Source organism: Salvelinus sp. IW2-2015, unplaced genomic scaffold, assembly GCF_002910315.2.
Source record: "Salvelinus sp. IW2-2015 unplaced genomic scaffold, ASM291031v2 Un_scaffold2057, whole genome shotgun sequence".
NCBI classification, from domain to species: Eukaryota; Metazoa; Chordata; class Actinopteri; order Salmoniformes; family Salmonidae; genus Salvelinus; species Salvelinus sp. IW2-2015.
Window position 1 is genome coordinate 48,019 of NW_019943401.1, and position 15,781 is coordinate 63,799.

The window sequence follows — 15,781 nt, forward strand, 5'->3', positions numbered from 1 at the left end:
AGAATCAGTAACAGGCAATCTGAGGTGGTTGAGGTCAAGTTCAATTCCAATCAATATCAGTACGGTGAAATTCCAATTCTCTACAYCGCTTTTCAACGAGAAACATTTGGAATGTGGTTWACTTTCTGAATTGCAATGGAATTGACCCCAACTCTGGTACCCTACATGTTTAAGCTGTGTAAGTAAAACAGTGTGTCACAGTCCTCTCWGTGRGTCACAGTCCTCTCWGTGRGTCACAGTCCTCTCTGTGCGTCACAGTCCTCTCWGTGRGTCACAGTCCTCTCWGTGRGTCACAGTCCTCTCWGTGTGTCACATGGTGAAGTTATTAAACGTAAATACCTTTCCTTTCAGAATGCATAAGTCCTCTTTCTGGATGACGGCAGAGCTGCAAGGCAAAAATTGTTAAAAACAGCCACGTAATATACCACATTTGAAATGCCAGTAACCATTTGAGGCTCGTCAAACAGCTCTTACACTAAAAAGGGCAAGATCATCATTTTTCACAGTATGACTCCAACCTTATAGTGTGGAGATATACACTGAGTGTACAAAACATTAAGAACACCTGCTCTTTCCGTGACCGACTGAGCAGGTGAAAGRGCTGAWCCCTTATTGATGTTACTTGTTAAATCAAATCAAATMTATTTARATAGCCCTTCTTACATCAGCTGATATCTCAAAGTGCTGTACAGAAATAAATCCACTTCAGTCKGTGTAGATGAAGYGGAGGAGACGGGTTAAAGAAGGATTTTTAAGCCTTGAGACAGTTGAGACATGGATTGTGTATGTGTGCCAATCAGAGGGTGAATAGGCAAGACAAAATATTTAAATGTCTTTGAACGGGGGGGTATGGTAATAGGTGCCAGGCACAGGTTTGTGTCAAGAACTGCAACGCTGCTGGGTTTTTCACACTCAGCAGTTTCCCGTGTGTATCAAGAATTGTCCACTATCCAAAGAACATTCAGCCAACTTGACACAAATGTGGGAAGCATTGGAGTCAACATGGGCCAGCATCCCTGTGGAACGCTTTCGACACCTTGTAGAGTCCATGCCCCGATGAATTGAGGCTGTTCTGGGGGCAGAAGGGGAGAGTGCAACTCAATAGTAGGAAGGTGTTCTTAATGTTTTGTCCACTCACTGTATATAAAACAGGAAAATCACGTTTTTAACTGCACTGGACCTTTAAAMATACACTGAGTTACCTCTCTATGACATCAGCGATGAACTGGCTGGCGGCCTGAGCCTGTTCCCCGGGTGGTCCAGGACGGAACCGTGACGAACACAGAGGAGGCAGGTCTACATTGGGTACTGAGAGAGAAAGATACAGGTCAAATACACAAACACACAGAGACGTATACAAATACACACACACACTACTCAGCAAGGGAATGTAAAGTTGTTGAAACATTAACTAGTCATGTTTTTTGCTCTATATCTTTGTAGAAAGGTAACTCTTCCACTTACCWATGTAACCTTTATTGGGTGCATCCACTGGTGGGTTTGCCAGTTCCTGTGGATAAAATACAACGGGGAATGAGTTAGGCTGTGTGGGGYTCACCAAGGTGCTGCTTTAGTTGTTTACTTGAGGAGAGGTTACTAGTCACCCCTTTGATGCCACACATGACTGTGGTGTTTCCAATCTTCACCAGGGCTGAGCCGTCTGCTGTGGATATAGAACCTGGAGAGGGAGATGGAAGAGGATATGACGGAGAGAGAGACATGGGGGAGATGGATATATATGAGAGAGAGACATGGGGAGATGGAAGAGGATGAGAGAGAGACATGGGGGGGTAGAACTGATCACAGTTCTGTTGTTCTCACCTATATTCAATGTCGTGGTTCTGAATTCACCCAGCTCCCTTCCATCAGAACGGCAGTTCTCTTTCTGCAGAGAACAGTTCACCATTACCATCATGGTTTGTTCAGGGAATCATATTCTAACAGTTCACCATTACCATCATGGTTTGTTCAGGGAATCATATTCAACAGTTCACCATTACATCATGGTTTGTTCAGGGAATCATATTCTAAAAGTTCACCATTACCATCATGGTTTTTCAGGGAATCATATTCTAACAGTTCACCATTACCATCATGGTTTGTTCAGGGAATCATATTTCTAACAGTTCACCATTACCATCATGGTTTGTTCAGGGAATCATATTCTAACAGTTCACCATTACCATCATGGTTTGTTCAGGGATTCAAATTCTAACAGTTCACCATTACCATCATGGTTTGTTCAGGGAATCATATTCTAACAGTTCACCATTACCATCATGGTTTGTTCAGGGAATCACATCCTAGTAGTCAGTGTCAAGTCCACATAACTAGTCTTACATTTACAAAAGGTGAAAAGTCATGTGTAAGACAGAGGAGGCTGCTGAGGGYAGGACGGCTCATAATAACGGCTGGAARGGAGCGAATGGAATGGCAMCAAACCACGTGTTTGATACCATTCCACTCCAGCCATTACCACGAGCCCGTCCTCCCCAATTACGGCACCACCAACCTCCTGTGGTGTAAYACGGGTCTACTAACCAGAAACCTCAGGTGATATTCCAAGGGCTCAGCAGTTCTGGGGACGGAGATTAAYTTAGTTGGTAAACTACAATAACTGACTTCTAAGTTACTAGCTAATTAACGTTAGATGGCAAACAACTTTGTTAGCTAACGTTAGTTGTGCCAGTAGSCTATATGGTCTGTGGCGCCAGAGAGCTTCTGATCTGTGTTGGATACCGTTACTGGTTAGCCTAAATAGCTATTACACGATTAGCCTGCGTGTCGAACAAGCTACTGTTCCTTAGGTAGTTTGGGTAGTCTATCATTTCGGAGACATGTAAGCATCTCAGACAGTTTATATAGATTATTTGACGAATGTAAAATMCACACTTACTTGAATCCAGCCGCCATGGTGTTTTTATTAACCACGTGGGTTCGTCTAATGTTCTGACGTCAGAACGGAAGCCCACAAATCCGTTTCGGTTCCTTGGAACCAAATTTAAGAAGTGTTTCATTGTATCGCAAAGTTATCGCGATACCAGATCAACTTGCACATTTAAACCTTGAATTTATCTTGTAAAATAAAAGGTTGGAAGGCAAAGAATAAGCGTTGCACACTTCGTACTCCAAGCCAGCAGGGGTCATAGTTTAATTCGATGTAAATCGCTTAGGTCACATTTGATGATGTGGTTTTCTGCCTGGAGTTACTTCCGCGTAGGTGTTTCCCTGTGACTGGAAGTTAAGTTCAAACTGATCCGCCCGATACAATAATGGAAATATTACGGCTATGATATTCTATCTTTACCTCTCCTCCGAAGAGTGTTTGTCAGAGATATTCGCCACGGAACAGTACAGTTAAGTTTATTAGCAGGCTAACTAGCCACGGTAGCTAGCCACTCTCTCCTTACTGCAGGTGTTTGTCTATGCTACAGGGAATGGGAGAATGGATTGTCTATGTGAAATAATTCCCTGTCTGGTTGCATTGGCAGTGGCTGCTTTGATAGTGGTAAGTGTTACACTTACACCATTACCTGCTAGACAAATACTGTAGTATGTCAAAGTCTTGTCGTTCATTCTGACAGGTTACTGAACTGTCAGAATGAGGGAGAGGGCCCTTCTGTGTGCATCCAATCAATCAATCAATCATAGCTTTGACTATGTAATATGCGTTAATGTCTTTGTTTAGATATTGACAAGAATATCGAATCAACGGAACCAAAACAGACAGACAGAACAATCTAGAAGCTGATTCTTAACTCTGTTGTGATTCTATTTGACAGGTGCTGCTGATAGCCCATCTGACTGCCGGGATGGTGGACCTGAAGCGTCATGAGAAGGAGAAGTTGTTCCTGACCGCGACTGGAGAGAAGGAGCCCTTCCCCAGCCTTCATGACCCCAGCTCCCTGGAGCTGTCTGTAATAGTGCCTGCCTACAATGAGGAGCTACGAAGTGAGTCACGGACGGACGGGCAGATAGATAGATAGACGGGTGGATTGGCAGACAGATAGACAGAAAGCTCTCTGGTAGTGCCTGCTCACAACGAGGAGCTAGAAGTGGGTGGGCAGACAGAGAGACACACACACACATTTCCCCTGATCATGTTTCCTCTTAGGAGTTAAAGGTGGATGAGACAGTAGTATCATATTCAGCGCTAGCCTTGRAATAACAGATTGTAACAACAGATTGCAATAGCTTGCAATAACAGCTTGCATTGCCTTGCAGCTAGTGACTAGCGTCAACCTTGGCTTCGAGGCTTTTTTTGRCCAATTTATACCTGGGATAGACTGTGTTCAACACAGGCAGCCCAATACTGATAATTTGCCACTAATAATTAYTATTTTGACCATTCAGATCAGCTCTTTCAATTGAGCAAAACATCAGAATTGGGCTGCCTGTGTAAACGCAGCCATGGACTACATATGTGTGACCTGGTATATGTATTTTGCCGTTGCAGTGCCTGTGATGATGGAGGAAGCTATGGGATACCTGGAGAACAGACAGGTGAGTGGCCACTCCCACTGTTAGGAATGAAAGTAAGAAGCAAAATATGATTATGGAGGGACAGTGTGTGCAGGATTTTGTTCCACACCTAATTTAGGCTGCGTTTACACAGGAAGCCCAGTTCTGATCTATTTTTATTTTTTTAACTAATTGGTCTTTTTGGATTCCATTGTCAGATCAGCTTTAAAAAGATATCTGGTAAAAAAAAAGATCTGAATGTGATTGGTGGATGAAAAGACCAATTGTGGAAAAAATATCAGATATTGTCTGAACTGTGTAACAGCCTTTTTAGTTGAGGAATTGAACCATGAGTTACAGCTCGAAACTCTTCACATGTGACGTCAAACAACCGCGGTTGAAAATCATTATGCTGTCATTGTTCAAAGTAGCCACCAGATGGCAGTACATGATTTACAATTAATGTGTTTGGTAGTTACCCATCCCCTTCTTTTTAGTTTAAGTTTCAACGTTTTCCTTTATCAAATTGCAGACTGCAAACACTCTCTGAATACATTGATGGTTAACCGACTAAATAATCCAGCGCCAGATTATATTTAATGTGACTAAATAATTAAATAATGATACGATCAAAACACAAGAATATCTAGAAAAGAACATCAAAATAGTTTTTCTCGCCTCTCTCTCTCGTCTCTCTCTCTCTCTCTCTCTCTCTCTCTCTTCTCCTTCTCTCTCTCTCTACTCTCTGTCCTGTCTCTCGCTCTCTCTCTGCTCTCTCTCTCTCTCTCTCTCTGTGTCTCCCCTCTCTCTCTGTTCTCTCTCTCTCTGTGTCTCCCTCTCTCTCTCTGTTCTCTCTCTCTCTCTCTGTCTCTCTCTCCCTCTCCCTCTCTCTCTTTCTGTCTCTCCTCTCTCTCTCCCTACAGAAACAGCAGCCGTTGTGTTTACTCTATGAGGTTTGTGGTGGACACGCAGCAGTGACCAAACACACAGAGGTACCAGCACCGTGGTGTTGACTATCTGTTTATAAACACTGTTGGTTGCTGTTGACAAAATATGTCTTTCAGAAAAATTGTTCCTCTGTATAAAATGGTAGGAATCAGACCCCTTTTGGAGGGTTTAGAGCATTGTATGTATTTGTGAAGAGTAATAGTATTACGTATTAGCGCTTCTGTTCCTTCCCCAGGTTATGCTTGCAGTACACCAGGAAGTATGGCGCAGACAAAGTCGAGTCCTGGACCCTGGGTGGAAACAGAGGGGAAAAAGGAGGGGCCGTCACGGATGGTGGAGCACAACACACCACACACACACACACACACACAACACACACACACACCCACACACGGTGGACACACCACACCACACACACACACACACACCACACACACACACACACACACAGTGATGGTGAGAGCTGCTTGCTCGTAAATTATAGAGATACACAATATACATATATTTAATTCTATATCTCTGCTCACTGCAACCTGCCTCATTTAAAATCAGGTTAGTTACTTGAATCGCTGTAACTCCGTACTGCCTCACTGGACAGAACGCTGCTTTAACCACGAACGCCATTTCACTACAACTCTCACATTCAACTTAGAAGTGTTTGGGTTGTGTGTGTGTGTGTGTGTGTTTGATGTGTGTGTGTGTGTGTGTGTGTGTGTGTGTGTGTGTGTGTGTGTGTGATGTGTGTGTGTGTTGTGTGTGTGTGTGTGTGTGTGTGATGTGTGTGTTGTGTGTGTGTGTGTGTGTGGTGGGTGTGTTAGGGTTACTTGAGTTTCCAGAGGGAAGCTGGCTATTTGATGGGCTGCGCGACGCAGCACTAAGTTTGCAGACGTGGAGAAGGTGGAGGCCGGCCTTCACGACGTAAACATCAAACCAGTGGGTGTTTTATGATTTTAGCTTTTTTTTTGTCTAGATATAAATGTAATTTCCCTGACTAGGCTACATAACCATGTTTCTGTTTTGACCAGAGCCCTGTTACTACCGGTCAGGTTTGACGAGTTAGCCAGGTAGCTTTGGTCAACTCTGAGTTCAACTCAGGATAACCGGGGTACCATGAAAGTGGCTCACCTTTTTAGCCAGGGACGTTTCTATGGCAACGAATCCAATCAGAATGAACCTGCTCCGGGGTGCAGCGCTGACTCAGGGCTAAGTCCATTTATCCTGAATTGAAGTGTCTGAGCCACAAGATGAGGACCAATGAAAAGCAGATACCCTCCCTCTCACAAAGATTGTTCATCCTCCCCTTCAAGATGACTGATTACATGTTTTATTAATCAAAGTTTTTTTGTGTGTAAAGAAATTGTAATTGTTAAAAATAACCTATCACGTGGTCTCCCTGAGCGGTGCAACCATCTGCTAGAGTCGCTACAGACCCGGAGTTCGATCCCAGGCCTGTATCACACTGGCTGTGATCGGAGAGTCCCATAGGGCGGCGCACATTGGCCCAGCGTCGTCCGTCTTAGAGGAGAGTTTGGCTCGGCGGGGGGTCTTTACTTTGGCTCGCCACGCTCTAGTTTACCCGTGAGTTTAACAGTCAAAGTGCCAGAGTCTCTGGTCTATGGTCACAACACAACAATTGTTTCCACAGATAGGAGGTGCTTGTGTGTTTTGATATGCACACCGAAGATAGGAGGTGCTTGTGTATTTGATATGCACACCGAAGATAGGAGGTGCTTGTGTATTTGATATGCACACCGAAGATAGGAGGTGCTTGTGTATTTGATATGCACACCAAAGATTAGAAGGTGCTTGTGTATTTGATATGCACACCGAAGATAGGAGGTGCTCTGTGTATTGATATGCACAACCGAACGATAGGTAGGAGGTGCTTGTGTATGTTGATATGCACACCGAAGATAGGAGTGGCTTGTGTATTTTGATATGCACACCGGAGACTGCATTAACGTTACGTAATATCCTGCTGAATTTGCTTTTTGGCACAAATGAAAATGTGGTACTGACACGTCCGTGGATTGATGTTTCGGCGTTGTCTCAATAAAGAGTTTGGCGTTCAACTAGCCATGTGTGACACGCTCAGTTCCAAGCCTGCTAGAATTTGTGGCAGACGGAGCGAGCGACCGTCAGCGAACTGACGGAAGCAGGCTGACTGACGGAAGCAGGCTGACTGACGGAAGCAGGCTGACTGACGGAAGCTGGCTGACTGACGGAAGCAGGCTGACTGACGGAAGCTGGCTGACTGACGGAAGCTGGCTGACTGACGGAAGCTGGCTTGCTGACGGAAGCTGGCTTGCTGACGGAAGCTGGCTTGCTGACGGAAGCTGGCTTGCTGACGGAAGCTGGCTTGCTGACGGAAGCTGGCTGACTGACGGAAGCTGGCTTGCTGACGGAAGCTGGCTTACTGACGGAAGCTGGCTGACTGACGGAAGCTGGCTGACGGACGGAAGCTGGCTTGCTGACGGAAGCTGGCTGACTGACGGAAGCTGGCTTGCTGAAGCTGGCTAACTGACGGAAGCTGGCTAACTGACGGAAGCTGGCTTGCTGAAGCTGGCTAACTGAAGATGAAGCTGGCTAACTGAGACGGAAGCTGGCTAACTGAGACGGAAGCTGGCTAACTGACGGAAGCTGGCTAACTGAAGCTGGCTAGCTTAATAAAAGCCTGAGTCGATCTAGCTTGCTCTGGTCTATTGACTTCAATCACGGATTACAAAGGAAAACCAGCCACGTCACGGACATRGACGTCTTGCTCCCMGACAAGCTAAACACCTTCTTCGCCCACTTTGAGGGTAACACAATGCCACYGACGCGGCCRGCTACCAAAGACTGTGGGCTCTCATTCTCCGTGGCCGACYTGAGTAAGACATTTAAGCATGTTAACCCTCGCAAGGCTGCCGGGCCAGATTGCATCCCTAGTCGATTCCTGGAGTGGCTGGAGTGTTTACGGACAATCTCTCCCTATCCCAGTCTACTGTCCCCACTTGCTTCAAGATGTCCACCATTATTTCTGTTCCCAAGAAAGCGAAAMGTAACTGAACTAAACGACTATCGCCCCGTAGCACTCACTTCTGTCATCATGAAGTGCTTTGAGAGGSWAGTTAAGGATCATATCACCTCTACCTTACCTGWCACCRTAGACCCACTTCAATTTGCATACRGCCCCAATAGGTCCACAGACACACTGCCCACTGCCCTATCCCATCTGGACAAGAGGAATCCCTATGTAAGAATGCTGTTCATTGACTACAGCTCAGCATTCAACACCATAGTACCCTCCAAGTTCATCATCAAGCTGGAGGCCCTGGGTCTGAACCCCACCCCACCTGCAACTGCGTCCTAGACTTCCTGACGGGCCATCCCCAGGTGGTGAAGTTGGGAAATAACACCTCTTCTTCGCTGCTCCTCAACACAGGGGCCCCACAAGGGTATGTGCTCACTCAGCCCTTTCCTGTACTCCCTGATTCACCACGAACTGCGTGGTCACGCACCCCTCCAACTCCAATCTATCAAGTTTGCGACGACCACAACCAGTAGAAGGCCTGATACCAACAAGACGAGACAGCCCTACAGGGATGAGGTTGGGCCCTGGCGGAGTGGTCCAGGAAAATAACCTCTCGTCTCAAATCAACAAAAATGAAGGAGCTTGTCGTAGACTTCAGGAAACAGCAGAGAGGCCACGCCCCTATCCACATCCAATGCGACCGCAGTGGAGAAGTGAAAAGCTTCCAAAGGTCTCTTGGCGGAACACATCACTGACAATCTGTGCCTCTTCAACCTCAGGACGCTGAAGAAATTCTGTTTGCACCTAAAGACCCTCACAAACTTTTACAGATGCACAAGTGAGAGCATCCTGTCGGGCTGATCACCGCCTCGTACAGCCAACTGCTCCGCCCTCAACCGCAAGGCTCTCTAGGGTGTGCGGTTCTGCCAACGCATCCACGGGGCAAACTACCTGCCCTCCATGACACCTGACAGCACCCGATGTCACAAGAAGACCAAAAAATAAATCAAGACAAAACCAACCCGAGCCACTGCCTGTCACCCCTTATCATCCAGAAGGCGAGGTCTTACAGGTGCATCAAAGCTGGGACGAGAATCTGAAAACAGCTTCTATCTCAAGCCATCAGACTGTTAAATAGTCATCATTGGGCGGCTCACGCCCGGTTAACCTCAACCCTGCAAACCTTAAAGCTGCTGCCGTGATGTACCATAGACAAGGATTAACTTGCCACTTTAAATAATGGAACAACTGCCGTCACATTATTAATTTTACATACTAGCTTTACTCATCTCATATGTAATACTGTATTCTAATTTAATGTATTTTAGTCATTGCTACTCATACATTGCTCATCCTAATATTATATATTATTCTTAATTACGTTTTTTTAACTTTATATTGTGTGTATTGTTTGAATGTTAGTACTACTGCACGTCTGTTGGAATAGGAAACACAAGCATGTTACTACACCTGCAATTAACTCTGCTTAGAACATGTGTATTGACCAATAAAATTGATTGATTCAATCCGGACTTTCTGATATTGATCCCGGTAAATAATGAAATGTTTGTGTTTCACAGGAGAACATGGCTATGGTCCTGCTGGGTCCAGAGCACACCTGGATGAGGGAGGCAGTCGCTTCGGTACCCTCATCTCTTTCTGCCATCTCACTCTCTCTTTCTGCCATCTCCACTCTTTCTGCCATCTCACTCTCTCTTTCTGCCATCTCACTCTTCTCCGATCTCCACTCTCTTCCCATCTACTCTTTCTGCCATACTCACTCTTCTTGCCTCCATCTTCTCGCCATTACGCTCGTCTTTCTGCCATCTCACGCTCCTCTCTTTTCCATCTCACTCACTCCACTTCACTCACACTCTCTCTCACCTACGTAAACTTCTAAATGCATAGGATGCCCCAAAACAACCTAAAGACACCCTTGGTCTTGTTAAGATGGATTGTTGTTGTTGTGTTCCTGGTAGCGGTCTCATGTTCCGTACGTTCCTGATGTCATGGGTTCCACTTCCTGCGTTTGTTTTTTGTGCGAGCATCAAGGACACGCAGGTGGCTTCAAAGCTCTTCACCCGAGGCCCCTCAGACCTTCTCCTCACACTGAGCGTGGTAAGTCCCCCCCCCCCTCCCCAAACGCTAACTTAAACCCGCGTCACCAATACCCAAAACGTATTGGTGTTACCTTCCATGTATTCTAACTTAGTTAAAATTAATTATCCTCCCTGCACTTGGTGCCTGATGTATCAGGCTCTTTTCTTTCTTATACCCAATACCTGCTATAAGAAATCTATATATAGCAGGGAAGTTGTTAGTTCTTTCTAACCCCTTCAAAAAATAATCCTGAAGGACTAAATTGTACCTCTCCTTATATTTCATGTTGTGATATGATGTTATACATAGTAAGTAGATGCTTAATAAACAAGAAAAACGTATGGAAAAGTGCAAGACCTTCTCTCTGCGCAGTGTACGTCTCTCATCTTACGAGACCACTAACCACAATAACCACAACTTGAAGTTAATGGAGCAATGGACGGTCTCTCTCTCGGAGCGGGACATTAACGGCACAATTCTTCACGATCTGCTAGTCAAATAACTACATTTGAATGAACGGAGCACTTGGTTATAGCTCATCTAAACAACTTATCATGACGGAAAACAAAAAGTTACTAGTTCAAGGGACTAGTACGCATAAATGCTGGTGTGCTGGCTGTTTCACAGGCTTTACGTGGAGTGCTGCTGGACATCGCTCAGTGCTTTAATGATGCCCTAGCCGAGGTGGCCGTCAATTGACTGAGATAGAAAGTGAGTCTGTCACACTTGGGCTGAGACAGAAGGTGAGTCTGTCAATTGGGCTGAGACAGAGAGTGAGGTCTTCAATGGCTGAACAGAAGTGAGTCTGTCAACTGGCTGAGACAGAAGGGATCTGTCAATGGCTGAAGATAGAAGGTGAGTCAGAAGTGTAGTCTGTCAACAGGGCTGAGATAGAAGGTGAGTATAAGTCAACCGGCTGAGATAGAAAGGTGAGTCTGTCAACCGGGCTGAGATAGGAAGGCGAGTCTGTCAGACCCGGCTGGAGATAGGAAGGCGAGTCTGTCAACCGGCTGAGATAGAAGGCGAGTCTGTCAACCGGACTGAGATAGAAGGCGAAGCTCTGCATAACTTAAACATACACACTTAGCGTGAATATTTCCCCTGTTATTTAAAAATGTTCCATCCCGGAAGAAGTAACTTTTCCCCAAGTTAATCCTGTAGTTCCCGACAAAACCGGGAGTGTTCATTCTCAAGCAGATGAAATATGTCTGGATTTTATCAGAGCTTTGATGCAGCATGATAGTTCTAACATGATGCACCTGACTCTATCCCTACAATTAAACGATATTTAATGATCCCTCATAAAAGATATGTTAATGATCCCTACATAAAGATATTTAATTGATCCCCTACATTAAAGATAGTTTAATGATCCCTACATTTAAAAGATATTTAATGAGCCCTACATTAAAGATATTTAATGATCCCCGTACAAATTAGATAATGATCCTAATTAATATTTAATGGATCCCCTACAGTTAAAGATATTTAATGATCCCCTACATTAAGATATTTAATATCCCCTACATTAAAGATATTTAAGATCCCGACAATATATCCCCTACATAAATATTTAATGATCCCCTACCATTAAAGATATTTAATTGATCCCCTACATTAAAGATATTAATGATCCCCTACATTAAAGTATTTTAATATCCCTACATTAAAGTATTCAATGAGGCCCACATTAAAGATATTCAATGAGCCCTACATTAAAGATATTTAATGGCCCCTACATTAAACGATATTTAAATGAGCCCCTACATTAAAGATATTTAATTGAGCCCATACCATTAAAGAGTATCATATGAACCCTACATTAGAAATATTTAATGAGGCCCCTAATTAAAGATATTTAAGATCCCTACATTTAAAGATATTCAAATTTGAAAAAATCACAAGCCCATAAAACCTAAAAATTGTGCTGTTATCCTAGACACCTACATATAAGCCTCCTTGGGTAAATGAATGAAAACTAGCTCCAGTAGGCTAAGTTTTGTGAGTGTGAACAGTAATTATTTTACTGTATTGAATTATACGTATTATATAGACTGAATTACGCTCCTCATCAAACCCAGACTGGAGAGAACATGTGATTCTGTGCGAGGAACATGTGGCGAAGTTGGATTGTTAATTTTGAAATATAATTTTATTTTTAAAATATTTAATTAGTAGCCTGACTCAATATATAATATATATACCTTTTCATAATAAGTTCCCGATACATGCTATTAGCTAACCTCCCTCTTCTCTGCTCTTGTTGCTTCATTCCTTTCCTCGCTTCGAGCTTGCGTCCCTCTTCCAAAGTCTAATTTATATAAGAAAATTCCGGCAAGCTGTTCTGTTTAGGAGATGTCCGCAGCTTCTAGGAGAGCGAAGCTGTTCTGAGTTTAGGAGATGTCCGGCAAAGCTGTTCTAGTTTAGAGATGTCCGGCAAGTGCTGTTGTTCCGTCAGCTCTAGTTTAGGAAAGAGTCCGGCAAGCTGGTCTTGGTTTAGGAGATGTCCGGCAAAGCTGTTCTAGTTTAAGAGATGTTCGGGCAATGCTGGTTTGAGAGTCCCGCGTTCTAGTTTAGGAGATGTCCGGCAAGCTGTTCTATGTTTAGGAGGATGTCCGCAACTGTTCTGTTTAGGAGATGTCCGGCAAGCTGCTGGTAGTTAACTTGGTTGTAGGAATGTCCGGCAAGCTGTTCTGTTTAGTGAGAGGTCGGCAAGCTGTTCTGGTTATGGAAGTCCGGCAAGCTGTCTGTTTAGGAAGATGTCCGGCTAGTCCTCCTATTAACGTCCCTTCATTAAAAATGATAGAATACGTGAAGTAGATTGGTGCTCCGCATGTGTCTGTGACAGTTCAGATATTTCCAGTCGGTAGCTACTGGTACACTAACATGCGTAAGTGGTTTCTACCTATGACCGTATGCGTAACTGTTAACTAACATGCTAGTGTTTCTACCCCTAGTGTGACCGTATCGAAACTGGTTAACTAACATGGTAGTGGTTTTCTACCTAGTGATCGTATCGTAACTGGTTAACTAACATGTAGTGTTTCTACGCTAGTGACCGTATCGGTATCTGGTTAACTAAAATGTATGGTTTCTACCTAGTGATGCGTATCGTATCTGGTTAACTAACATGTAGTGGTTTCTACCTAGTGATCGTAACAATTGGTTAACTAACTATGGTAGTGGTTCTAACCTAGTGAGCGTATCGTAACTGGTTAACTAACATGTAGTGGTTTCTTACCCTGTATCGTATCGAACTGGTAACTAATATGGTCGTTGGCTCTGTGATGACTGATTATACATTAGTTTCTCTAGTGATACTGTAACACATGGTGGTTCTTGAGATCGTATCTGTTAACTAACATGGTACGTATATGAGTCTTCGTACAACTGTAAGGTGTTACAGTATCATTGGTTAACTAACATGTAGTGCGTCTTACGTAGTATCGTTAACTGAACAGTTAGGTCTATCGTGATCTCGGTTAACTACTGTTAGGGCTTACGTTGGGTTACTAACTGGTAGTACCATGACTATCGGTAAATGTGTGTTTCTACCTAGTATGTAATCGCTATCTGGTTAACTACATTGTATGGTTTCGACCTAGTGATCGTATCTGGTTAACTAACATGCGTAGTGGTTTCTACCTATGACGGTATCGGTGGTGTAACTAACATGGTAGGTGGTTTCTACTCTAGTGATCGATTATCGCGTAACTAACTGCGTAGGGTTATCTACTAATGATCGTATCTAGGTAACTAAGTAGTGTTTCTACCTTGTGATGTTCTTGTAACAGATTGTGTTCTTACCTAGTGACCGTACTGGTTAACTTAACATGTAGTGGTTTCTTCTACCTAGTGATCGGTATCGCATCTGGTTAACAACATGGTAGTGTGTGTCTACCTATGCGTATCGTATCGGCGTTAACTAACATGTAGTGGTTTCTACCTAGTGACCGTATACGTGGTTAACTAACATCGGTAGTGTTTTCTACCTAGTGATCGTATCGTACTGCGTTAACTAACATGGTAGTCGTCTACTAGTGACCGTATCGTAACTGGTAAGACAGACATGGTTGTTTTATGACGTTAAACTACTATGGATGTTCCTAGTGACTATCTACTGGTTAACTAACAGGTAGTGGTTTCTACCTAGGATGATCGTAACTGGTTAACTAACAATGGTAGTGGTTTCTACCTATGCATCGTATCTGGATTAAACTAACATGGTATGCGTTTCTACCTTAGGTGCCGTATCGTAATCTGGTTAAGCTAACATGTAGTGGTTTCTACCTTATGACCGTATCGTAACTGCGTTAACTTAACATAAGGTAGTGGTTTCTACCTAGTGACCGTAACGGAATAAATGTTAGTATACTAGACCGAACGGTAACTAAACATGCGTGAGTGGTTTCTACCCTAGTGACTACGTAACTGGTTAACTAACAATGTAGTGGTTTCTACCTAGTTGTATCGTAACTGGGTAACTAACATGTAGTGGTTTCTACCTAGTGACGATCGTAACTGCTTAACCAACATGGTAAAGTGTTTCTACCTAGTGACTCGTATCGTAACTGGTTAAATAACAGTGGTAGTGGTTTCTACCTTTGATTCTAACTGGTTAACTAACCATGGTAGTAGGTTCTAACCTAGATCGTATCGTAACGTGTTAACTTAACATGGTATGGTTTCTAACCTAGTGACGTATCGTAACTGGATTAAAACTAATCATGGTATGGTTTCTACCTAGTGACCTACGTTAACTGGGTAACTAATCATGGTAGTGGTTACTACCTAGTACCGTACAGCTGGATTAACTAACATGAGTAGTGTTTCTACCTAGGATCGACGTTAACTGGTTAACTAATATGGAGTGGTTTCACCTAGTCGTATCGTAAACTGTTAAACTAATAGCGTAGTGGTTTCTACCTATGACCGTAAACTGGTTAACTAACAAGTAGTGAATAGTGTCTACCTAGTGACCGGTATCGTATCTGGTTAACTAATCATGGGTAGTGGTTTCGCGTACCTAGTGACCGATCTAACTCTGGTTAACTAACATGTAGTGGTTTCTACCTAGTGAATCGTTAACGTTAACCTAACAATGGGGTAGGTTTCTACCTAGTGACTCGTTATCCAACTGGTTAAACTAATATGTATGTTTCTACCTAGTGACCGTAATCGTAACTGGTTAAGTACAACATGGTCAGTGGTTCTCATCTATGACCGTTAACTGGTTAAATCTCTCTTTCTTTTTGGGGG

The 15,781-nt window shown here is 43.7% G+C and overlaps 2 protein-coding genes across 2 annotated transcripts in view; one reads left to right on the plus strand and one right to left on the minus strand.

Moving 5' to 3' along the window:
* exosc8 (exosome component 8) overlaps positions 1-2,979 on the minus strand; it is a 25,903-nt gene extending 22,924 nt beyond the window's left edge. The window contains exons 1-7 of the mRNA XM_070439946.1: positions 2,897-2,979; positions 2,542-2,578; positions 1,822-1,885; positions 1,605-1,678; positions 1,465-1,510; positions 1,203-1,308; positions 340-385 (exon numbers count right to left, since the gene is read on the minus strand). Of these exons, the coding sequence (XP_070296047.1) occupies positions 340-385; positions 1,203-1,308; positions 1,465-1,510; positions 1,605-1,678; positions 1,822-1,885; positions 2,542-2,578; positions 2,897-2,913 (390 nt within the window). The 5' untranslated portion in view covers positions 2,914-2,979. The remainder of the gene's footprint in view (positions 1-339; positions 386-1,202; positions 1,309-1,464; positions 1,511-1,604; positions 1,679-1,821; positions 1,886-2,541; positions 2,579-2,896) is intronic.
* Positions 2,980-3,083: 104 nt separating this feature from the next.
* The window catches only part of alg5 (ALG5 dolichyl-phosphate beta-glucosyltransferase), a 14,631-nt gene continuing 1,933 nt past the window's right edge, over positions 3,084-15,781 (plus strand). Inside the window, exons 1-10 of the mRNA XM_024140232.2 lie at positions 3,084-3,508; positions 3,783-3,951; positions 4,457-4,503; positions 5,385-5,453; positions 5,645-5,742; positions 8,137-8,279; positions 8,762-8,846; positions 10,402-10,540; positions 11,150-11,219; positions 11,560-11,574. Of these exons, the coding sequence (XP_023996000.2) occupies positions 3,446-3,508; positions 3,783-3,951; positions 4,457-4,503; positions 5,385-5,453; positions 5,645-5,742; positions 8,137-8,279; positions 8,762-8,846; positions 10,402-10,540; positions 11,150-11,219; positions 11,560-11,574 (898 nt within the window). The 5' untranslated portion in view covers positions 3,084-3,445. The remainder of the gene's footprint in view (positions 3,509-3,782; positions 3,952-4,456; positions 4,504-5,384; positions 5,454-5,644; positions 5,743-8,136; positions 8,280-8,761; positions 8,847-10,401; positions 10,541-11,149; positions 11,220-11,559; positions 11,575-15,781) is intronic.